General features: G+C 34.8%; 1 protein-coding gene across 6 annotated transcripts in view; it reads left to right on the top strand.

The window, feature by feature from the left end:
- The window catches only part of sick (sickie), a 461,315-nt gene that overhangs the window by 68,051 nt on the left and 365,960 nt on the right, over positions 1-27,304 (top strand). For all 6 annotated transcript variants that reach the window (XM_069838099.1, XM_069838098.1, XM_069838100.1 and 3 more), the window contains exon 4: positions 1,839-1,891. In XM_069838099.1, the coding sequence (XP_069694200.1) occupies positions 1,839-1,891 (53 nt within the window). The remainder of the gene's footprint in view (positions 1-1,838; positions 1,892-27,304) is intronic.

The raw sequence follows: 27,304 nt of genomic DNA, 5'->3' as shown, positions 1-27,304 counted from the left end.
CACGTTGGAAAGCGCCATTTGTGGGTGGCGTCGTTATTGTGTTCCCACGTTGGACGCCATTTGAGGGTGTGATCGTTGTTGTTGAGGCCCCACGTTGGACGCCATTTGAGGGTGAGTGGTTATTGTGACCACACGTTGGGCGCCATTTGAGGGTGGGTGCGTCTCGATGTTGCGTGAGATTCACTCAGGGTAGCCGAGGTACGGTTGTGGTGTAGGTTGATGTCGGGAATAATACCAAGCCGGCTACTTAAATAAAAGGCAGTGTAAATTCCAAAACTATAAGTTTATTGTCGTATTCACTTGGTAAACCCTAGAGTATGTATTTCCAGCTGACTTATAATTCAATCGTTGGTCGCAATTCTGTATCGACTCAGTTGCAGCTCTGAATAAGCTCTATCCGATACTATAAATTCAATACTCTGTCCCGTACACTACGACACGAAGCGAAATAGTAGTCCTGTCGACACCAAACGAAGTAGTTATTCTGCCCTGTATGTAGGGCCGCCGACACGATGTAAAGTTGTTTTTGATGATCTCCGCTCCGAAGCGGAATAGTAGTCGTCGACACCAAACGAAGTAGTTATTGTGCCCTGTATGTAGGGCCGCCGACACGATGCGAACTCGTTTTTATGATCTCCGCTCCGCGGCGGAATAGTAGTCGTCATCTCCGCTCCCCGTCACCCTTATTTATAAAAACCTATCCTACGCTAAAACTAACTATCCTATTGGTTAAAAACTACGTCACTAACTGGCCTAAAATCTATTCCCTATTGGTCCAAAGTGACCTCATAAGCTGGACCAAGATCTCTTCTTATTGGGCGCGAAATATGTCATCTCTAAATTTAAACTTTGGATTTCCCATAACATCTAATTAGTTTGTATATCTCACAAGAATACCCGTTCTTTGGAAAACCCAAGCTTGGCAGTATCTTTCCCACGGGTCCAGTCTAACTCCGGCTTTAGAATTTTATGCTTCATCGAGTCTCTATACGAAAACCCCGCTCGAGGTGGCCCTAAATCTGTCCGATGCTGACAAGTGACGAAACACCTGTGTGAGGAAGCTAATTCTAACGAAGTCGCCAGAACATCCCCGCGAATACATGTAATAAAAATATGGAGATATCACTTCGCTAATAAATCGGTCTCTCCCTCTCCTAATTACTGCTTCACAACATGTGTCCGGAAATGCTTCATTTCCGAGTTATGGCCTTCACAACATTGAAATTCACCGGAACGTTTTTCTTTCCGCAGGTCGTTGTCATTACAGAAGATGTTCAAAATGTCCACCTCCTGCTTGAATACAGACCTCACATCGATGTCTCATTGACCTGCGAACACGATCCCAAACTCCAGGAGTATTGCGTATGTCCACAATTCGATTCCGAAGGGATTCCAAATCAGGCACCGGAGACGAATAAACCAATGATTTTAAATGGTCCCACAAGTAGAAATCGAGAGGGTTCAGATCAGGTGAGCGTGGAGGCCAAGCAATTGGGCCACCTCTACCTATCCATCGATCAGGAAACCTTCGATCCAAGTACGCCTACACAACACTGAATGTAACCTTCGCCTCGGAATGAACTGTCAGAGTGCCCTCTTAATGTCTCCTTTGACGGCAACGACCTGCGGAAAGAAAAACGTTCCGGTGAATTTCAATGTTGTGAAGGCCATAACTCGGAAATAAAGCATTTCCGGACACATGTTGTAATGAACTATTTTGATTGTCTACATGTGGGAAATACATACCTGAAATTATGCCCCGTATTTTTGAAACAGCCTGTATATCTTACAGAATATTGCATTTTTGTGTTTAGTATACGATGCATCTTTTGTTTCAGCCAATCAGAGCGTTCCTAATATCAATCAGAAGCCGAAAACTTCATCACAAATGGTAAGTTGAAACGTACATATTATGATATCCTTTTTATAATTGTATCTATTTTGCATACCTTATATGTGAAAACTAACATATTTTTGGAGAGATTTTGATATTATGTAGTTCAATGTCAAGAATGAAGTTACAATGTATTCAATATGTGTATGAATTTAGTAGGGCCTACATAAGATTTTTGTGTAGAATTAGGAGTGAAAGTAGTGACAGTAATTTGCTGTTTCACATATAATGTAATTTTGTATTTTTAGTCACAGTGATAGTAGTAGGAGTCTCAGCGAAATTATATTGTGTTAATATGTAACATTACTCAGGTTGAACGATTTTTTGATCTGTTCCTTTCTAAAATATCACGGGATGTGTTCAGCAAGAGTTAAATTTCGTAATATTGTTTCTATTACATTTTCTGTGACTGAGTGTTTTAGAGAGAGAGAATAAACCCATGCAAGCATTTTATATTGTTTTATTTGCGAAGAAAATGTTCTTTGCAAAAGGGTTTATAAAATACATGTTATTACTAGAGTCCTTCGTTTGGTTACCTAAAGCCTCCAAACAACCCGCAACAGTATAGGTATGTATGGAGCATAGTTTGACAGCATCCAATGCTACTTAATTCAGTTCTGCTGTTCAGTGAACATGCGAAAACAAAACAAAGCTAGTCGGTTAAAAATGAGTGTTCCAATAAAAAAGTTGTAACACGTCAATAAGAAAGAAGAAAATATATTTTATCAGAAAAAAGGAAACATTTTTCATTTGAAACACTTAAAATGTGTACAGTCATTGATTGTTATGTGTAGAGACTCGTAATGCACGCGCTCCTAATTTGTTTTATTTTCAGTTTGTGCTGACATTTACATTTTTTCATTAGTTAATTCTGAACTTTAATTAGATCAAAAGTATCTAGATGCGTTTTACTTATTGTAAAAAATCAGGAGTAGACAACTTTCGGGTGCAAGGTAGCCATGGCGACTAAGATATAAAATTTGAACTGGTAATGGAAATTGTGGGAAAACGGCTGAACGGATTTTAATAAATGACCCCTCATTCTGAAGCTTGGAATCCAAAGTTCTTCAGAAAAATAGTAGTTTTGAGTGAAATCTAAATTTTTCAACATAATTTTCCTATTTTCTAAAATCCATCTGTCGTCACTAATTGAATTTCAGAATAAAACAAAACACACACTACAGTAAACAATATTACACGAAGGCCATGACCTGCAAGAATGCTGACGTATTTAGAGCTAAAATTAAATTGGTTATTAAAAATTTCAAGACTGTAAAATTAATTTACAGGTCTGATTCTGTGGTGTGTAATTTTGTGAGTACAGCTGTGTATTGGATATTAAAAACTATAAAACTTGAGGTGGTTTGATGACATTATTACCATTAGAAATGAAATATTATTATAGTTAATACCATGCTGTGACTATTTTTCATTAATTATAATATTAATGCTATATTGATATGAAAGTGAAATGTTTTGGGGTTATATAAGTAGATGTAGAGAATATCTTAAATTAGATCTTGATTTATATAATTTACTGAGTGGCGGCTATATACTATATGTTATTGAAAACTATAAAACTTACGTAAGATAATAATATTGTTATTAAAAATCAAATATTTTTGTAGTTATTAATCAAGTAGGGTTGGATCTTTTTCATATATTTAATGGCGGTATGGTGGTGCGTGATTCTCTTCACTATTGGCTCGAGGGAGCGCAAAAATTAGAGTTCCTAAGGAAATTCATTTATTTTATTCCATAGATCTTACATGAGTAATGAAGCTTTAAGATGTGGAACATGTCAGCATTTTACAATATTACAATTATAATTTTTACAAATTTTTATAGTTTTACAATTTAGTAATTTTCTACAATTTTTACAATTTTGTACAATTTTTTACATTTTTTTTACATTTTGGCGAGATGTAGTGAGATGAGATGAGGTCCGAGGATTCGCCAAAATATTACCCGGCATTTGCCTTTTCGGTGGGGGAAACCTCGGAAAAACCCAACCAGGTAATCAAATCAAAGGGGGTAATCAAATCAAAGGGGTTGATGCCAAGGACTCGCCATAGACCATCCGGCTTCAGTCCCACGGCTGGGGAAAACCTCCGAAGAAACCAAAGTCCAAAGGGGGATCCAACCCAAGCCCGAACGCAGCTCCGGATCAGCAGCCCAGCGAGTCTGCCGACTGAGCTACATCGATGGCTCTACTAAAAGTATACAATACATAGCCAATCAGATTATTAAATTTACAAACGCAAACGATCATTCATAAGTTGAGCTATATGTATAATACAAAACAATTTAATTAAATTTAAGGCATAAACAATTCAACCAGTTGTGATATACAGAAATTGATAATACATATCATGCAAACTACTTCAAATTACAAACACAAACAATTTATCAGTGGAGCTATATAGATTACTATTCAATTTAAAGCATATACAATTCATCGGCCAAAACTATGCAAATATATACAATACAAAGTAGCATACTTTCATTAAGCTATACAAATTTGTGCAATTAATATCAAGTAGATTAATTCAATTTATAATCATAAACAATTCATCAGTTGAGCTATACATATTACCATTCAATTTACAGTAGGTCTATATACAATTCATCAGTAGAGCTACACAGACTAGTAATCATTTTAAGAACATATACAATTCATCAGCCAAACTATACAAACATATACAATCAAATTAGTTCAATTTACAAACTTATTTTCGTTAAGCTATACAATTCATATGAAGTAGATTAATTCAATTTATAAGCTTAAACAATTCATCAGTTGACCTATACAGTATACTATTCAATTTACAGTACATACAATTCATCAGTTATGCTAAACAAAAAATACAATACATAGTAAACAGATTAAGTCAATATAAAAACATATTTTAGTTGAGCTATATAAATTTGTACATGTCATTTAAGTAGAATAATTCAATTCACAAGCATAAACAATTCATCAATTGTGTAGAAGGTATGAGTATGTAGAAATTTGGTTAATTCTTTTCTGAACCTTTTCTCGTTGTTCTTCAAGTCTTTAAGATAATTAGGCAGTGCATTGAAGACTGTTATACATGAATAGCGAACTCCTTTTTTAAAACAGCTTAGACTAACAGAGGGTAGATGAAGATCTGATTTATGTCTTGTATTAAAATGATGAATGTCTTGATTAGTACTGAATTTATCTTGGTTCTTAATATACAGCATCATTAGGGAAAGAATGTATTCACAAGGTAAAGTCAAGATTTCTAAGTTTCGGAAAATATTTTTACATGAGGTCCTTTTATGCACACCGGCCATTATTCTTATAGCTTTCTTTTGTAAAACAAAAACGTGTTTAGCTTCAGACGCGTTACCCCAGAATATTAATCCATATTTCATTACAGAGTGAAAATATGCAAAGTATGACATTTTAAGTAAGTTTATATCACCAATAGTAGATAAGGATCTTAATGCATAACAGGCAGAGCTCAATTTACGAGTAATACATTCTATATGCGTTTTCCAGTTCAAGTGATTATCCAATTCTAAACCAAGAAACTTTGTGCTTATACATTCTTTGAGATGAGTTCCATTTAATCGAATACTGTAGGAAACCTGAGCACTATTGTGTGTACTAAATTTGACTGCACTGGTTTTATCAACATTAAGTGCTAGTTTATTTGCATGGAACCATTCATTCATTAGATTCAGCACTGTATTAGAAGTGTTTATAAAATGATTGTATTGTTTGCTTGAAATAATTACACTTGTATCATCTGCAAATAAAATTACATGGGATGAATTGTTTATGGTCAAGGCTAAATCATTAATATAAACTAGAAACAACAATGGACCTAAAATTGACCCCTGCGGAACACCATGTTTAATATTTCTAAATTCTGAATAAGTAACTTTATGACTATTTGGTACATTTATTTCTACTTTTTGTTTTCTATTTGATAAGTACGATGTAAACCAACCCAACATCTCATCTTTAATACCATAAAACTTCAATTTTTTTACTAATATACTATGGTCTACACAATCAAATGCTTTAGCCAAGTCACAAAAAATCCCACCTACATGTAGTTTCGAATTTAATGAATTTAGTATTTCATCCACCAAACTAAAAGCAGCAATCTCTGTCGATTTTTGTTTTCTAAATCCAAACTGTTCTAAAACTAATATATTGTTGGACTCCAGGTAATGATATAATCTATTATACATAACTTTCTCAAACACTTTTGAAAATGTTGTTAATAATGATATGGGTCTGTAATTAGCAATAGTACATTTATCTCCCCTTTTGTATATTGGTTTTACTATTGAATATTTGAGTCTTTCTGGAAAAATACCACATTGCATTGACAAATTGCATAGATAGCTTAACGGAGGGGATAATATTTCAGAACAAGCTTTCAGAACTTTACTTGGAATTTCATCATATCCAGAGGAATATTTTGTTTTTAGTTGTTTTATCACATGCATGATTTCTGCTGCGGTAGTGGGAATAAATTTGAGACCTAAAAACTCAGTGTTAAATGCATCAATTAGGTAACCAAGTGCAGCATCTTCTGCACAATCTTGAATGTTTAAGTTCTGAATAATATTTATATAGAAGTCGTTAAAATGATTTGCAATTGATTTTGGGTTATCTATTTTACTATCATTGATTTTAATGCAAGTAACATTTTCACTCTTTGAATATCGATTAGTTTCATTTTTAATAATATCCCAAATAGTTTTAATCTTATTATCTGAATTTTGTATTTTTTCATTCAGATACATTTTCTTTGCATCTTTTATAACTTTTGTCAAAGTTTTACAGTAATTCTTGTAGTAATTAAGAACATGAGGATCATCACTATTCCTACTCATTAAATATAGATTCCTTTTTCTAGCACATGATATTTTAATTCCCCGAGTTATCCACATGTTTTTACTTTTACATTTTTTCACCACCTTGACTGGAAAACATTCATTGAAATAATTCGTAAATGTAGTGAAAAATGCATTAAATTTAGTATTAATACCAATGGTATCGGTACTATATACATTTTCCCAAGATTCATTTTGTAGACATGTATTTAAATGATGAAGAGATTCAGCATTTATAATCCTTTTTTTTTATTTTTAGATTAACACTTTGGAATTTTTCACTCATATTGAAAACACTTAGAATTTGTGCATCGTGATCAGACAGGCCATTGACTAATGGTACTGTTGAATAGAAATTCAATCTACTTTTATCTATAAATATATTATCAATGGCAGTACTACTTCCAGCTTGTGTTCTGGTTGGAAAACTTACTATGTGACTAAGATTATAAGTTTCAAGAAGTGAGTTTAATTTTCTTTTACGTGAGCTTTCTGATAGATAATCTATGTTTATGTCACCACAGATTACAAATTCGGTATGTGGTTTATAAAGTCTTTTCAATAATGAATCTAAGTTAGTTGTAAATTTCTTATAATCTCCCATTGGCGCCCTATAAACACATAAGATAATTAATACCAAAAGGTATTACTTACTGATAAAATATGAGGCCTACAAGATTTTGTAATCTCCCGATCATTTCAGCAAGATCTCTTAGCAGGATAAAATGATTTTACCCTCTACATTTCAAGGTAGTTTACGAAACATGCAGCAGCTATACCAAGATGCTATGTCTATTCGAAAGCATAGCAAACCTGACTTTTTTTTTTTTTTTACTTTCACCTACATTCCGCAATGATTTGAAATAGCTACTGCTTTACTCCCACATGAAAAACCGACTGATCGTCCTGACATTGTTACTTGCGTTTTCGCGTTCAAACTAAAAAACTGAAGGTGGATAGATTCAAGAAAAAGTATTTGGCATAAAAAAATCATTCAGAGGGGTATGTTTCATTATTATGGAAGCAAATAACTTTCAGAATGTCTGATATTCTTCATTGAAAATAAATCTGAACGTCTAATGAACTTAGTTTGCAACATTTGCTGCACAAGCCACTAGTATTTTATATGTATATTGAATTCAAAATTGTTTAAGACTTCATTTTCTTTTATCACTACGACTAAAACATAATGTTGACAAAAGCGGTTGTAAGAATGAATTCGAATTTGTTTTTTTAAATTAATAGACTATCTTTACATTTGTTACGCATCTCAAGATATTGTCCTGCATAGCTTCAGGGCGTCTCTGAGAGCATGTGTTTGCATTGCATGTACGAGTATATTTAATATTGTTTAATATATTTCAGTAAATGTATCTTTATCTTAGCCCGAATGATTTTCTCATTGCATATGTGGAGAAAATGTGGTGGCTCCTAGAAATGAATGGGCTGGCTCCTGAATTTTTTAGTTTTGCTTATCCCTAGTAAAAATTATATTTTATTGCATATAAGCTGCCTTTAAATAAATACTTTGTTATTGTTGTTATTAAATTCAAATGTTATTTTGTACACGAGTACTATTCCTGTTGTTCACAGACTTCTACACACAGGTACATGAATAAATAAATGTAAACACACAGTACCGCGGTGTAATGTGAACTGTTTACTCGCCGTACCAAGCGAAAGTCAGCATGATCGATGTACACCTAACTTGTATTTAAGGTAACCAAACATAGGACTCTAGTTATTACAAAAAGAGGAGAAATGAAAACCCATCCTTAAAGCTCAAGATGTCAGATCAGGCTTCATTGGTATGTTTGTAAAAACAAAGTAGGAAACGTGTGTGGTTCTAAAGAATTTTGTATCTTTATAACAATAGCCCTGACCACACACATGTCAGATTGGCCATTTCCATGTTATGAGTGCTGTAGGATATTGTATAAAAAGACATTATGGATTTGAATTTAAAAAATGACATGACCATTTCAATTTAATCAAATAATTTCCAGGAATAATGTGCAAAGTCATCTTGGAATACCATTCACATTTTTCATGACGAGTGAGACTTGCCAGAATGGACAATAAGCAAAGAATTCTGGAAGCTGAAAGTTCCATAAAAAAACTCAATGCTACTGCAGTCAGTTCTTGTTCTCGACACAATGACCTTATTCAGTATTACATTCTAGTCTATCTCTTCTGCTTTTTATACCCTTAAATGGTACAAAAACGTCAGTCAACCTTCGAATCCGTTCCGCTCGAGAAACTTGTAGACAATTGAGAGAAATTCGTCTTGGCCACCTGTACACACGACCTTGGTTATGATTTATATAGAGTATCTAACATTTTAAACAGTTTGGTCATTACTTACACTACATTCAGACAGTACCAAATAGGTATAACGTTACAGAATCTCTAACAATGTTGTAATAAATCGGCTTACATATTCAGATTTATTACTGTTAAATACGAGAAAACTTCGTACCGGCACCGGGAATCGAACCCAGGACCTATCAGCTCTGCGCGCTGAGTGCTCTTTACCAACTGAGCTATGCCGGGACACGATCCACGGCGCCGGCCGAACCCCTCTCGTAGTGTTATTTTACGGCCTTACTACCTGCATTTGAGACGATACACGTCATATATATGCAGGAGCGCATATTAAATGACTTTGTGGCCATATTCAACATCAGTTTAATGAAAACTGCTAACAGTTTATATATATCAAATATTCATATGAATGAGGTCTCGCCCACCTCGTATTTAACAGTAATAATACAACTGACTAGTTCACACTAGTCGTGTAATATTCAATGAGGTGGGCGAGACCTCATTCATGTGAATATTTGATATATATTCAGATTTATTTTATCAGTGTTTTATTGAGACCTGTGATAGGCCTACGGAACATTTCAGTTGTAAGCGAATAAACATATTACTTCGATACTGACTCACAAGAGTTTCTGAGCTCAAGAAAATGTTATTAGAATATGTTTAGTCTTCTTTCTAATTTTATAAGGAAGAATAGATACCTACTATTATGAGATCATAATTTGTAATAAGTGTATATTATGTAGGGTGTGTTATTTGTTTATTTATGTATAGTGTGTGTATGTATGTATGTATAGTGTATGTATGTATGTATGTATGTATGTATGTATGTATGTATGTATGTATGTATGTATGTATGTATGTATGTACAGAGAAAGTTGGTAACTTGTGTAAGATGCATTTGTCTCCCAACACTCTCAAGAAAAGGATAGATAATACTGTATTTACAAATTAATTGAAAATAAAATAGAAATAAAAGTTTTTTTTGGGTCATAGTATATTCTCTGGCGTTTTATGAATGTACAGATATAAAGGCCCAGTTAGCTATGATTCCGGTCACAGTCCGTCTCTGCACTGTCATTCTCTGAATTACCTGAGGAGATACCCATTTCACCCTCTCTCTGTATGCATGTTGCATTTCTTTTACGTCGTAGTATTTGCTAACCACCGAGTAGAGCGTTTAAAATTCATTATATCAATTTCATTGACTTCTGAGGAACAATTGAACTTACCATTCAGCCGTTTATAGAATACACGAAGTCAGAACGAGTTGGTAATTAAATAAATAAGAGTATTTGTGCACGGTATGCATGATAGAGCTCAGACTTTAAAATTTGTTCGATTCTTACTTCGGCCCATTGCTGTACCACGCTACAGACGTGGACAAATTATTAGCAAAATTGGAGATTTTTATTATATATTTTTACAAAATATGATTCTTCAATTTAGACTACAGTTGACATCTTTGCGTATTTCCAAATTATTAGAAAAATTGAAGATTTGTATTGTATATTTTTACAAAATTTGACTCTTCAATTTAGACTACAATGGATATTTTTGCATATTTACAAATTAACAAAAGTGAAGATTTTTTGTATATTTTTACAAAATTCGACTCTTCAATTTGGACTACAGGTGCCATTTTGGATATTCCCAAATTGTTAGCAAAATTGAAGATTTTTATTATATATTTTTACAAAATTTGACTCTTCACTTTAGACTGCAGTTGACATTTTTGAATATTTACAAATTATTAGCAAAATTGAAGATTTTATTATATATTTTTTTTTTACAAAATTTGACTCTTCAATTTAAAATAGCCTACATTTGACATTTTTGCATATGTCTATCTACTGTAATGATAGAAATATGCAAAACTGTCAACTGTAGTCTAAATTGAAAAGTCAAATTTTGTAAATAGAAATATCATAAAAATCGTCAATTTTGTTAATAATTTGTCCACGTCTGTATATGACGTGTATTGAGTTGCTTATCAAATGGAAATTATTCGAAGCTGTTCTTGGTAGAAAAAAATTGCATGTTTTAGAACTAGGATGTAAGGAGTATAAGTGCCATTATTTTAACGGATGATTATTCATGTCATAAGGAAGAAAAAATGTCCTTACAATTTTTTCTAATTGCAATATTTAACTAATTATTAAAGTTTACAATATTAGACGATTTGCAACGTTGATGGATGTGAAGAAGGGAGTTTACAAGTACACAGTACAGCTCAAGCGGGTACAGACATACCGGTACAAAACAGATGCTCTGTTCTAATGTAGGGGCGGACAGGACAATTGTTGTTTACATAAAACGAGCAGTATATATAATTTATTTCAAGAAATAGTCTGCCCAGGCATCCTGGGTTGCCAAAAACACAGAATAACACACATATAAGAATAGTAATGATTACAGTAAGATAGATGAGCCAAATTTAAATGTGAACTAGGAGCTTAAGTTTAAGAAATAAGAAATTTGTACATATATTTGTAACAATCACACACTAACGAATAGAAAAGGGGGGGGGGTATTATGATATTCCGTATAAATGATTTTTCAGAATTGCCACAGACCCTTTAATGGTTGAAGTAATTATTTTTGGAATGATGTCATGGATTCCAAATGTTTTGATAATGTTTACAGTTGATCGTGGGATGGTGCCCCTCGCTCCGATCATTAAACCATGTACTTCCCAGGTGCCGTCCATCTGATATTTTTCTCGAAAATACGGAATAGTAGGCTCATAAATTTGTTGTTTTTCTTTGTTGACCTCGGATGGTTGGGTCTGGCTCATCTCAAATCTAACAGTTGGGTCCAGTATAAAGCCTTTACTATTAGTCTTGTCTAGAGCCACGATGTCCGCTCTTCTATTTCCGCCGCCTTCAGACGCAACGCAGTGCACCTCTTCATGAACCTCGAAGGATCTTTTTCTAAGGGCTTGTGCTATTAGTTTTCGGATGTTATGATGGCGTGAATTTCTCAGGAGTTCTCCATGCTGACAGGATCCTAGGACGTGTGCTAAGGTTTCAATCTCGTTGCAGTATCTGCAACGGAAACCGTCCAAGGATCTCCCATGAAGACTTCTCACTGGTGCTACGTTAGCATTCATCTTAATTGCGTCCCGCCATTCAGAGGAAGATAGACCCTCCTTAGAAAAAATCCATTTATTTCCGGGAGTATATTCTTGAAATAAAATAACACCTTTTCCTTTATGTGGAAGCGCACACCATTTGTCGTACTCTTGTTTCCTAAGATTTTGTCGTAGTTTATGGACATTGATGTTACTTATATCCAGATCTTCAGGTGGAATTTTTAACTTCCTGGAACATACTTTCTTTTCTGCTGCTATGTTCCTTGTAGAAACGACAAGAGGATTCGAGGTTCTCAATAATGTGTTGCAAATATTGAGATGCTGTAAATATGCTTCCCATTGAGCTTTGTAAAGGCTGAGACCCTTATATTTACGTTCGGTGTACAACATCGCGTCGGGCGTGTCTCCTGGCAAACATAAAATTTCCTTCACCGAACTTTTAATTAACTTATCCACATCTTCAATCTCACTAATAAAACATTAAGGTAAGTTTCCATTTTATTTAACAATATTGCTCCATTTTTTATTGTACGTCTAAAAATTAAATAATAATGGTTTACTGCACAAAATCACACGAACTTTTTTTCTGATGCAAAATTTTAATATCTTAAAAAAAAAAAAAAAAAAAGGGACAAAAATACATTTCGGTGAGGGGGAGCAGACAGGCAGGTTCCTAGGGAGGGGAACTGAGTGTCATAAACTTCCTGTTATTAATACTACCGTTTAGTTAGAGTGGTAGAGTAGTTTGAATATCAAGAAACGATCACTGTAGCTGTCCTACTTTCGGAAGTCATTATAGTGTCACGATTAAATCTAATGGACGAAACAAAGGAAGAAAGATACAATATAAGATAAAGAAAATGCTTAATTCTTGTTTTAGTGTATGTCGCTTTAAGTTCAGCTATACAGAGTAGTTCGTGCTTCTAGTTCTGATGGACGTAGGAAAGGACCAAATAATACAATAACAATGTAACCACAAAAAAAGGAAAATGTATATTTAAGAAATATGTAATAGGAATATATTCACCTATCAGATATTATCCTTTATTGATGTGATTTGTGAGTTAAGGAATCCTGCATATTATGTTTTCTTCGGAGAGGGACAAGCTTGATACTGATGATTTCGTCCACTATCCAATGGTTCAGAGAAAAAAATTCGAATAATATTTATGAATGATTGGTGGTTACATTGTTATTGTATACTACTTGGTCCTTTCCTACGTCTGTCAGAACAAGTAGCACAAACTACCCTGTATAGCTTAAAGCGATATATACTAAAACAAGAATGGTCCTAACGGTCAATAAATTGAAGGAGAAGAATGAAAAAAGGACGTGGTAGTGATGATAATGATAGCGAGGGTAGTGCATGAGATGATGATGATGATGATGATTACATTGGTTATGAATGGAAGTAATCGAGGATGAATGTGAGGATGGGGAGGATGGGGATGATGGGGATGATGAAAAGCTGCTGTGATAATGACGAAGATGAGGTAGAAGACAGTAACAAAGCCGATGATAACGACGAGGATGAGGTCGGTGATAAATATGAAGACGAAGACAAGGTCGATAACGACGAAAATGAGACTGATGAGAATGACAAGGTCGATGATAATTATGAAGATAGAGGGCAAGGCCGATGATAACGACGAGGATGGGGTCGATGATAATTATGAAGACAAAGACAAGGCCGATAACGACGAAAATGAGGTCGATGATAAATATGAAAACGAAGACAAGGTCGATAACGACGAAAATGAGGCCGATGAGAATGACAAGTTCGATGATAATTATGAAGATTGAGGGCAAGGCCGATGATAACGACGAGGATGGGGTCGATGATAATTATGAAGACGAAGACAAGGCCGATAACGACGAAAATGAGGTCGATGATAAAATGAAGAAAAAGACAAGGTCGATAACGACGAAAATGAGGCCGATGAGAATGACAAGTTCGATGATAATTATGAAGACCGAGGGCAGGCCGATGATAACGACTAGGATTAGGTCGATGATAATTATGAAAACGAGGACAAGACCGATGACAACGTAAATGAGGCCGATGAGAATGACAAGTTGGATGATAATTATGAAGACTGAGGACAGGCCGAGGATAACGACGAGGATGGGGTTGATGATGATAGTTGCGAAGACGATATTGAAAATGATGAAGATGACTTTTTTGAATAGCTTTCTCTGTTTTCGTATTACATCCTTCTCCCTTTGACTGGTACATACTTTAACTTCTGTTTTATAATCTTCGACGAGTCCACCTGTAATTTACACCCGCGTTGCAGACTCGCTCACGCATGAGCTAGGCACGCTTGCGATGATCCGATTGCAACGAAATTGAAGGTGCTTTCTGTTTTGGTTATCTTCCGGTGCCGCATTCCAAGTAACGGCAACATCAGCGGGTCGAACACCGGCCTCATCGTCGAGTACTTGCTTGCCTTGACAGGGCCAACGATCCGTTGTTAAGCATGGCACACTATATTACGCATTCATATGGTGCACCTGAGACAACAATAAAATGTAAAGTTATAAAATGAAATACTCTTGGAAACATGTTGTTAAGTAACAGCTCTTAATAATAATTCCAACTTAACTGTTAGCCTCCTGATCATCATCATCATCGTCATCGTCATCATCATCATCATCACTTCCACATTCACAATAACAAACACCTACCACTAGACACTACCCTACTGCCACCATTAATATCACTAGCATCATCACCATCAATATGTAGTGCGTCTTCTTTTTCCTCTCCTTTTAAATTCTACCAGGTACTGGACCTAATGTCCCTTTACAATTTTTACTGTAATTTTATGGGCTAGGATGTTTTTATGCTGTGGTGTTTATGAAATAAATTAAAGGTTGTTATGCATATTGCATTATGAACAGTTATTTTATTCGTATCCTTGTCATATATTGAGGATTGTATCGGCTCGCTGCCGCTAAGGAGCAATGATATGATGCAGGTTGCATCGGCGATCTTCCGCTAAGTAGCAAATGTGCGTAGAGTAGAGTAATACAGAAATGGTAATGGATAGTCTTCCCAAATGTTGCCTACTTAAACGTTCCATGTTTAAAATATTCTTAAATCTTACCTGTGGCCTTCACTGGTACAGTCTGATTGAATTATTTTTTGTTATAAATGATTTTTATGTGAAGAGTGTTACATTAATGTTTTACAATAATTATTTTATTGTATTTTGTATTCAATTTAGTGCTAGGCTAAGAATTTCAGGACAAGAAAATATCCGAGCTTTTCAAATTAAAAATTTTGCTCTTACATGTTACGTTAATGCGTAAATATCTTTGTTTTATGGATTAAATTAACATATTCAGTATTGTATTCTGCATACTATTTCGCAATTGATATATTCTTTATTTAATAATAAATTGATGTTTTTAGATATTTAATCCCAGTACTTTTCACTGATTACACACGTGAGTGTATACATACATACATACATACATACATACATACATACATACATACATACATACATACATACATGAGGTTTATTAATAAGTTTGGCAAGATTGTTATGATGTGACGTAAACCTATTGTCTACGAAGCATGCCATGCTTCTGTCGATTACAAGGTTTGTGTGTATCCCTCTTTATTCGTGATGACGTGCATGAGTGCGGGTGTATTTCGGACAGTTTCGTGTGGGTGTTCTCGTGCTTTTTACAGCAAATTTGTTGCGGGTGGGTCGTATGTACTGTGATTTGTGTGGAAACATTCTGGATATACAGACGGAATCGCCACGGTGACTCCACTTGAGTGACGTCATAATGTCTACGGCGCCACTTCTCGGAACTGTGCCATCCCGGCGCAACAGGCGCGCCTGACCTGGTTAGCGAGAAAACAGTTGACGATTCCTGTAACTATGGAAACTGTAGATAGAATGGGTTTATTTTATATGCTAGACAAGAGTTGAACTGCCTAGTGTTTAACAATGTCAGCATACAATTTCGTTTTTATAACAATAGTTGTTGATAATAGCAAATGGAATATTATATGGTGGAAAAAGCATTGGTGTGACCCGAAAGTAGTTGGTGTATTTTCAAATAAATCTGTATTTGAATTTGTTCTGAAATAGCTGCTTAGTATGCCCATAAATTGGTATGGAAAAAATGTGATAATTATTTCATGCTACAATTATTATTATTATTATTATTATTATTATTATTATTATTATTATTAATTGATGTATTACGAGTTTGATTTCATTTGGTTCGAATGTCTTTGAAAATGTGTATGAACACGGATCTATGTGAGGCGGAATGAAATAGGCTATTTAAGTTTGGAACGAATGGAATGATTTACACCCATTTGTGACCCTCGTAGTAATTTACAAAATTCAGTCAAACTGTTCGAAGAATAACTCATCAGAAGATAAGACATTTTCGCATAGTCCATGAATTGTATAAATCTATCATTTTGTGGCTGTGTTGACATCATGTCCTCTGTGAAGAAGTCTCCAATATCTTCAGGTTCGAGAAATGGCAATTCACAACAATTTATTTCTCTTTCTTCCCTGAGCACAAGAATGACCAATAAGATGTTTGTCAGCGAGCTTTGTGTGTTCAGTGTGGAAAGGAGGGAAATCAGTGGTGGAATTTTACCTACTGGCCAAATGTTTCCGGATAATGAATAATGAATATTTTATATTGAGTAACAAAAAATAAATTATATTACAGCCTCGATTCCAAAATGAAAGAGTAGGTATATTTTAATTGAGTGACTCAGTGCCAGGGTTGCCTAAGCCACAAATTTTTAGCTGCAGATTTTTACATAAAATGACTGTAAATTATCATTTATATGTGTGCAAAAGTAGATGTACTAGATAAATATTTGATAATAGTAAATGAGAAATAATTTCCAATTGCGAGCATATAGTTTTAAAAAACGAGGTCTGAGTTTAGGCTTCAATAACTTTTGTGAGTGTAATTGTGGCTTAGGCAACTCTGGCACTGAGCCACTCAATTTAACAAGGCCGGCAGCATACTGCATCGGACATTATGTCTCGTACAGGAAGGTTTGTCTCGGACATTCGATGTGGCGGTGATTACACGTATTCTTATAAGTAGACTACGGAAATGCATGTAATTGCAAGTTTTTATTGATTTTGCTTATTCAAAAAGTAAAAGTGAATCTTTGCCGATCATGGTTTTTACGTTCAAATGAAACCAACTTTATTTTGCATAAATGCATATTTCGATATATTAATTTTATTTTGCATATTTAAATGCATTATATTAACATTTTCCTTGTTTTCTCCGATTTATTATCTAATTCAAAATGTATCTTGATATAAATAAGAATAATTTCCCAGAAATATAAATATTATGTCAGGAATAAAACCAATATTATTTAATTACTAAAGGACGGCTTTTAGCATATTTGCATGTTTTATTTCTTAGTTGCAAATCATATGTTGCTACTGTATTATATACTAGTCGTTAAAACTTAACTGGAGAGTATTGCTGGAAAATCTTTAGTGCATTATAAAATAATCATATTTTAAATATGTATATCACTATTGTGCAGGGGCGTATTTTGCGGACTACCGGAGCTACCGCCAAGGAAATTACAAAAGAAAACGTTTATAATTAATATAACATAATGTAATAATTTTGTATTATTAGTTTTACCACAGTAATTAAAATTAAAGTAATTGTTAGATTTATATGCGCTCTCTGCTCTCGAAAAGAAACAAGTTGTCAAGGCGGCATCACTGGAGAAACCGCTTGCTACGTGAGGTAGCCTGTGACCGTACCGCGCACGCTGCCCTGTCGCACAACTGCCCGTCCCCCCCGCTCTCTTCTGTTTCCATCGTGCAGTGTAAGGCCGGGTGAGTTGCCGCTCTCGTGATCGGTTTCTTCGCAGGCGCGAAGCAACAATACGCTTAGCACGCTAGCTCATGAATGTAATTGTGTTCTTGCAGTGCAGTATTTTAAATTTGTGATTTGTTCGAGTGTCTAAGAGTTATATTAATTGTGAATTATTAAGTTTTTAATTTCCCAATTAAGTGATATTGTGAAAAATATGGCAGAACAAGTTTCTGGAGAGGTTTGTGTTGAAAATGACTGTGTAATAGAAGGCTTATTAAAAGTGCCTTTTAACCGTCGTACACACAACGAGGAAGTTGAAATTGTGAAAATGGAAAGACCAACTCCTGAGTTAAATTTGTCCATGGACTTAAAAGAAAAACAGCGTGAGTACACACGCCATTTCACTTCAACATCATATGGTAAGTGGAATTGGTTGTGTGGTACTTCTAAACTGTCTTAAACTATTTTGTTGGCCATGTTTGTTATTTAGCCGCGAAACTAATGTGTGGTCAAAAGAGGGTTTTCTAATATCAACTCTCTTCGAACGGTAGTCCTAAAACACGACAAATCAAAAGCTCATATTTGTAGTAGCATGAACTTTGCAAACTTTGGGAAGACAAGAATTGATTTACAGCTAGATAAGCAAAAAGCTCTACATATCAACCAACACAATGCTCCTGTGGAAAAAAAATCGGGAGATTTTACTGCATCTTATTAACGCAGTCTGCTTTCTAGGAAAACAAGAATTGGCTTTTCGGGATTATAATGAGAGTGTGGAATCAGACAATAGAGGAAATTATATTGAATATTTAAGTTCCTTAAGTGAATTTGACCATTTACTGGCCAATCATCTTGAGAGTTCAACAGTATTTCGTGGTACTTCTCCCGCAATTCATAATGACTTAATATTTGCTATAAGTGGGGTTATGATAAAGAACATAAAATCTGAAATAGAAGAAGCACCTTTTGCGGCCATTGTTGTTGATGAAACAAGCGACTGCTCTAATCAGAGTCAATTGTCCACTATTTTAAGATACGTCGATAGTACTGCCAATGTTCAAGAACGGTTTATAGGATTCACAAATGTCAGTTCGGGCAAAACTGCTGCTGCTTGGTTTCAGCATGTGGAAGGTGTTATAGCAGAATACAATGTCGGCAATAAGTTAATTGCACAGACATACGATGGTGCTTCAGTTATGGCGGGAAATATTAATGGCTTAAAAACAAAAGTTCAAGGAAAGTATCGTCAAGCACTATTTGTCCATTGTTACAGCCATGTTCTCAATTTAGTTTTGCAACAAACTACTTCATCCATTCCGGAATGCTGCATTTTTTTTCAAAACACTGTCGGGTTTAGCTGCATTTTTCTCATCATCTCCTAAAAGATCAGAAAAACTCAAGAATTTATGAAAAAGAAACTCCCAAAAGTAGCACCAACTAGATGCAATTTTACATCTCTGCTTGTAAATAGAGTAAAGTAATACAGAGAACAACTGACTGCTTTCTTTGAAAATATCATTTGTAATGACTCTGAAGAAAACTGGGTTGATGATGTAATTGTGCAGGCTCAAGGATATTTGTATTTATTTCACACAGTTTCAGAATATATTTCTTCTTGAAGTCAATGCTAGAGTGTTCGCACATACAGATGTGCTCTACAATATTCTTCAGACAAAAAGTCTAGACATAGCATACTGCTTGCTAGAGGTATCAAAGTTAAAAAATACTATATTCGAGTTCAGACGTCCATATGGAGTAATATGAAAAATGAAAATTCTTCATCCAATACAATGGAACCACCATTAAAGCGAAGAAAAGGAGATGATGAATTGAAATACAGGCAGCTGTACTACAGCATACTAGATCGTATGCACATGGAAATTACTGACAGATTTTCTGATTATGGAAAGCTTCAGTTCACATATCTTCTAGATTCTCAAAAATTTTCTGCTTATAGAGAAAACTTCCCGAATGAGGCACTAAACAAATTATTTCAGTCCTATAACAGTCACTTTGATCAAGTACGTTTGAAAAATGAATTAAGTGTAATATATTCAGCAGAGGTCTTTGATTTTTCGAACAAACCTATCCATGAAACCAGCTGAACCAAGTTATTCCTGAAGTCCTTAAATTGGCAACATTAATTGTGACAATACCAGCTAAGTCAGCATCAGTAGAAAGAACATTTTCTGCGTTGAAGAGAATAAAATCCTACTGTAGATCAACTCATACATAAGAACGTTTATCCGGCTTGGCACTGATGTCCATTGAAAAGTCATTTCTACAGAAACTTCGCAAGCGGCCAAACTGTAATTTCAATGACGAAGTCATCAAAGTATTTTCGTCCCAATCAAGACGTCTGGAATTCATATATAAATAGGTAAGGACTTTAAAATATATTTTGTGTAATAATAGGGTCAGTGGTAGCCCAGGCCCTTAAACCAGTATACGCCACTGCTATTGTGTTGATTAAAGCTAGTTGAGTGAAAGAGAAGGCCTTATGACCTTAACTCTGCCAGCAAAAATAAAACATTCTAACATTATATCAATGCATTACAAGTTATTTGCAACCAAAAGTCAAGATTTTATAGTGCAAATATATGCATATTTAAGTGGTTAATGCATATTTCAGCTTTTAGCGCATAAAAAGCATATTTTGCTATTTTGTTTAGCAATGTGGTGCTTAATCCAAGATTCAGAATAAGAAATATCGAAAAAATGGAATACAGAAGAAACGCAGACGTTGGAACATAATATTATTATTGCAGTAGTTACATTGTATTTATTGCAATCTGACAACATGCAAACAGTGCATTGTTGTCGACGAATTTCCGTGGCAATCAACAAAGTATTCCATAATCAATACATTGCTGACTGTGTAAACATATAAAATTGGGAAGTTATGGTGGATGAGAGTTGAGATTAAAAGAACAGATGAAGATATAATCAAAACAAGAAGCCGCCTTATGGTCTGCTTTACACGTGCATAAAATTTTTACATTTGTTACTATATGATCGGCACGGAAGTTACAGAAGTGTTGATAGACTTCTTTGCGCTCCTGAACTCAAATTTCACCGCCTCTCAACAATAGTAGACACGATGATGCAATTTTCTGTTTTCTAATTTCCGACGTTGCAAATCAGACTATTTAATTTTATTATGTGACAAATCAGAGGAACTGCGACAGTGTGTAGAGTGGATTGTATTTTAGAACAGTTTAGCCGCAAGAAAATGATTAATTTTGAATTAGTTTTTTTAACGATGCCTGACGAAAAATGTGCCAGTATTGTACTGCTTAAGCAGTGGGTTGAAGAATAGGCAACTTTAAAGGTAGATTAACTTTTACCGCCAGTGTGCCAATGTTAAATTTGCTTATTTAAAGATCCATTATCTCAGGAATTACTCACGATGTCATATTGAAATTTTTACAGGATAAAGATGTGATGTTTCTAAGAAATCTGACGCTGACTAGCTGCTGCTCTGTTTAGGCGTACATAGAGTAAGTGTAATGTTTCAGGAGGCAGGGCGAAACGATGCGTCGCCCAGATGTCATTCAGATTTTCACCACCTTTTACTCTATTTCGTAGAACCAAAACTGAATGTGTTTAGACACCTGCAACATTAAAGGCACGTATTGTTGAGGTCACGTAACTGCTCTCATTTCATAAAAACAAAACTGAATGTAGCCTACTGTATTTAAACACCTCCGACAATGAAGTCTCGTGGAGTGTAAATTTTCATTTCAACAAGCTTCACTGTAGCACAGTCAAGCGAAGAGCTAGTACATGATCGATCAGATTACAAGTTTAACCGCCGACATGCCGAAAGAAAAAATTAGCAGAAAAAATTTATGGAAGAAGTGAGTTTCTGAAGACAAATATTTTTCTACTAATGGGAAAATCGTCTTCTGTGCAATGTGGCGTGTTAATACTTATTCCTTTAAATTGTTTTCATTTTTATCATGTTATTAAACCTCTAAAATGTATGTCTTACTGCATATATTTCAATCTTTAGCGCATATTCCAACAGTTTTCACTGTATAGTTGGATGTATATTTTTAGGTTTTTTAGTGCATAAAATTCCTTGGTCTACTTACGACTATAAGACTGCAGCATACGAATGTCAGATGCAGTATGCTGCAGCCTTATTAGAATGCGTGTAATCACCGTTACATCGGACGGTCCGAGACAGAACCGTCCTGTTTGAGACAGAATGTCCGATTCGGTATGCTACAGCCTTATTAGAATGCGTGTAATCACCGTTACATCAGACGGTCCGAGACAGAACCGTCCTGTTTGAGACAGAATGTCCGATGCAGTTTGCTGCAGCCTTATTAGAATGCGTGTAATCACCGTTACATCAGACGGTCCGAGACAGAACCGTCCTGTCTGAGACAGAATGTCCGATGCGGTATACTGCAGCCTTATTAGAATGCGTGTAATCACCGTTACATCAGACGGTCCGAGACAGAACCGTCCTGTTTGAGATAGAATGTCCGATGCGGTATGCTGCAGCCTTATTAGAATGCGTGTAATCACCGTTACATCAGACGGTCCGAGACAGAACCGTCCTGTTTGAGATAGAATGTCCGATGCGGTATGCTGCAGCCTTATTAGAATGCGTGTAATCACCATTACATCGGACGGTCCGAGACAGAACTGTCCTATCTGAGACAATGTTCGATGCAGTATGCTTAGTGACTCTTAAATACAAACATAATATATAAAAACCTCCATTTGAGACTCTTCTAATTATAATTGAAATGTTTGGAGCCATATCAGAGGGTCCGAGACGAAACAGAACTGTCAGAGACAGCATGTCCGATGCAGTATGCTGCCGGCAAAGTAGTTGTGGTCTTCCTCCAGACCATGACTGTCTAGATCAGCAGTCATCAGCACACTGCACTCTCGCGCTAGCGTCTCTTACCTGCGGAGAAGAGACTGCACTGTGATGCATCCGTGACTGATCGCGGGTATGCTCTCTACCTCTTCCTGCTGCACGAAGGGGTATATTACGTTGCTGCGCTTACCCTTTACCCATTTCAGCGAGTGCTGACAACCACTGGTCTAGACACACTTATACTCAAAATACGACAAAAATAACTAACAAAAACTCAAATTAGAACTACTATGTCGATTGTAATTATTGTCCACTTTCGATTGAAACAGTTGCAAAAATAAAAACATTCATTAGCGAAAAATTAATTTCTTTTTTTATCAATCTTTACTGATTGTAGAATTTTCCTGTGAATTTCATTAGGAAGATTGTACTAAACATTTGGTACATCGTCGTTGTTCCTGCAATAACTCCTAGTGCAAAATATGAAAATTTTCAGTAGGAAGAGAAAACATATTTATTCTTCTAAGGCAGTAGTGCATAGGAGATTGTGGATTCTTATATTTTCGAAAGAAATAAATAGAATTACGTATAGGAGATTTTATTATTTGCTGTATCACTATTTAAGTTATTTAATAGAGCAAAAATCTGAAAATCGATAAATATGTCACATAGAAGTTATTGCCGTAACAACGACGACATATATTATATGCAGGGATATTTTTTAATGAAATTAATTCCTATTATGTGATATGTGTGCATCAATGTATAATAATATGTAAGGAGTCTTGAACACTATCAGTTTTATTATTTGAATATTTATAATTAATTAAGTGTAGCAATTAAATTAGTTCATGAAGTCCTCGAAACTATAAAAATTACTGTTTTAGTATACTGTAGACATACTTTTATTCGTTCATATTTAAATACGCTATAAGAAATTAAGCTTTTAATGGTTTTCGAAATTCTATATATGCTCACCTTACAAATGTGCGCAAAAAAAAAAAAAAGTATTCATTCGCCAAAAATGAAGCAGTTCTTACCATTTTCGTAAATTTTGCAGCTTGCAGAGATTTCCTGTGAATATCATGAATGAAATTGAACACTTTGATACTCGCATTTATATGTAGGGATTTTTTTAATAATTAAGCGAGCTTCTGTTATGTAAAGCTGTGAAGTGCGAATATTATTTAACGTCAGCAATAAGTACTCGTCGCAAACCTCCTCTGGTTAGACATCCCTATGCCTTGAACATTCCTTTATCTGTGAGACTTGATGAAGTAATGCAGTGAATTACTTTTACATCGCTATATCGATTTATAGTCTCTTATTTAGGTATTTCCGATCTTCCAGGCACTTGTAAGCAGTAACCTGAATCTTCAGATTCATGTATAATATTTATTTTGTTTAAGTTTCACGTAAAATGCGAATAAGTTACATGTTGCAGCAAAACTGACCCACAATAGAAATATTTTAATGGTTTATTTTACGACGCTTTATCAGGCTGGTATGGTTATCTAGCGTCTGAATAATATGAAGGTGATAATGCCAGCGAAATGAGTCCGAGGTACAACGCTGAAAGTTACCTAGCATTTGCTTTTAATGGGTTGAAGGAAAATCCCGGAAAAACCTCAACCAGGTAACTTGTCCCAACCAGGATTCGAACCCGGTTCGCTCTATTCACGGTCAGACATGCTAACCGTTACTTCACAACGGTGGACAATACGAAAGGCAGTGCCATTTAATGATGTACACTTTCTCACTGTACTTTAAATTTCTATTATCCACAGCAGCATTCTTATAATAAATTATATTCCTTTCTTTTGTAAAGTGACAATACTTCCACTATTGGAATTCCCTACTGCTCTATCATACTCCATGGAAGGTACAAAACACAACAGCTAACAAGTTTTCAATTGAGGAGTGTGATCCTAAAACGAGTTAAGTTCATTTTTATGGAAGAATTGGGCTAGTTTTATTTTTCCCATTGGTCTACGGACTGAGCGAATTTTCAAGTGACATGCACAATAACACAAACTTTTGGTTTGGAAGAAAACAAGATTAAATTTAATGATAGAGGTTTCAAACATAATTATATACATGTATAAATCATAAAAATGGACAAATGGAGTGAGCGAGTTTTGGATCACATTCTTCAATTCCCCTCCATTTCTTAATCGTAAGTTTGCTGATGCGGTATCAATTTAGCATTTTCAGAAATTATATACATTGGCCGACCTGAAGATAATGTACACATGAATTGTCATAAAAATAAGTGAATATAATATATTCTTTAGCATCAATACTTATCAAAATGATGAAATACAGAATAAATAAAATATTTCCATCTATTGAATCTTTGGCAGCAATTCCAAGTGTTATTTAAACGTGACTACGAAGTAATTAACATTCTAGTTAAACCTCATAACGGAGACGATAGTAGTAATATTCTGAATCCTTTAAGCTTAATGAATCATGTCTAAAATTGTCCGTACTTCTATCTGTGCCACACTGCATTTCTTTCTTTAAAATTTTCATCCCCAGTAACAAAACGAGATTTTATTTTAGATAAATCGTTACACCAATTGAGTAATAATCTATCCTACTTTACATACATGACGTCTGGACGGTTACTTTAACATGTCTTACAGATTGAACTAACCTATTGTTATTACTGTATGAATTTCCCATCGAATTCCAATGAGTGCCTCTACTTAGAATTTGTCAGGTGACTTCAATTAGTTATGTGTGATGTGTGGTGAATGAACTATGAAATGTGAAGTTGTTCACATACGTAATGTATTCAGGAGCTCATTGTGACTAGTGGCTGCATTTCAAACAGGTGGAAATGCGTCTCGGAGGTCCAAGCAGCTTAGGTACATTAAACTGATATATGTGGGTCTCTAAATATCGAGCACAAAGAAAAAGACGTGCATATTTCATCTTGGGGAAAGAATTTATTACATCTCCTTGCTCGAAGAGAGAACCAATTTTCTCAAGGGTTTCCAATTACAATGGTTCTGGAACGCTGTCACATTATCCTCAGGAATGTTGTCTTCTCACGTCATACGCTGTGTGTACTTCCCATACATAATATTGACTGTGTAGTGTCGCGACTCAGTTACATAAAAAAAAAAGATGATTCGTCGAAGTCCTTTAAACTAACTTAATGACGTACTTCAAATCAATTGTAACAATTTCCAGTATTTAAAATAAAAGAAATAAAAATAAAACGCCTGGGAATTACGTCCCTAAACATGCATAACATAATATATGTAAATAATTTATACAATTTTCAGACATGCTAGACGATTTTCGAAATCTCAGACACCAGCCTTCATTTCACAACGAACTGTGAAAAATTTGTTGAGAAACGAAAAAGAGGAATAAAGAGATGAAATAGCCTGCATTTATTGACTTCTTTTAGTAATATCACAGTTTAGTATATACAGTCGCGAATCTCAATACGTAGTAAATATGCATCCATAGATAGTTGCTAACCACTAGGATCGCTAATATTGCCTCATTACAGATAATGCGAAATAGTCCTGCACAGTCTGTTGTTTCTAGTATCCTTATAAACTCAAACTATGTGACTGTATATACTAGACTGTGGTAATATCGTAATTTGTAACTTGTTTTTGCAAGGAATAAGTTTGTTACGGATAACCCGTTGAATACATTTCTACGAAAAAATATTAATGTTTTAGATACTTGTAAAATAACAATAATGAAGTGTCATTCCCGTAAGACGGTTTATTTAAATGTACTGAATTAGATTAACATAATTTTCTCAGAATTCTAATATAATAAGTTACAAAGCTTGAATTTTACCGAATGGAGTGACATTAATAAGAAACGGAGAAAAATCCATGAACATAAGAAATGAAAGCACTAATACAACAATGATACATCAACCACATTGCGGTTAGTTTTGTGGCATGTCATGCCTGGAAAGCAAGGCCAGGCTGTTTCATAATAGGTGAACTTAGTGCATATGCTGACGAAGACAGTATCCATCACAGCTGGTTCGCAATATGTCAGCTTCTTTCCTGGAAATACAGTTTCATTACGAAGCCACTTTCCCTCTTTAAAGCGAAATTTTATGTCATCCCATGCATTTCTCATAACATGTGATATTATAAATGTTCTCAATTATTTCTGACGTATGTCGTACGAACTGTATAGAATAAATATCTGTTTAGTTGCAACTTTGTCATGGACATTTTATTAGATGTAATGTTTTACATAAAACATTGCTCATTTAATATTAAGTAAAATCTGCAGGGTGTAAGGGGTATGAGTGCCATTATTTTAACTGATAATTATTCATGCCCTAAAGAAGAAGAATTGTCCTCACAATCTTTTTCTAATTTCAATATTTAACTAATTATTAAAGTTCGCAATATTAGACGTTTGGCAACGT

The sequence above is a fragment of the Periplaneta americana genome, chromosome 10 (assembly GCF_040183065.1).
Source record: "Periplaneta americana isolate PAMFEO1 chromosome 10, P.americana_PAMFEO1_priV1, whole genome shotgun sequence".
In the NCBI taxonomy this organism is placed as follows: Eukaryota; Metazoa; Arthropoda; class Insecta; order Blattodea; family Blattidae; genus Periplaneta; species Periplaneta americana.
This window is presented reverse-complemented; position numbering and strand designations above follow the sequence as displayed.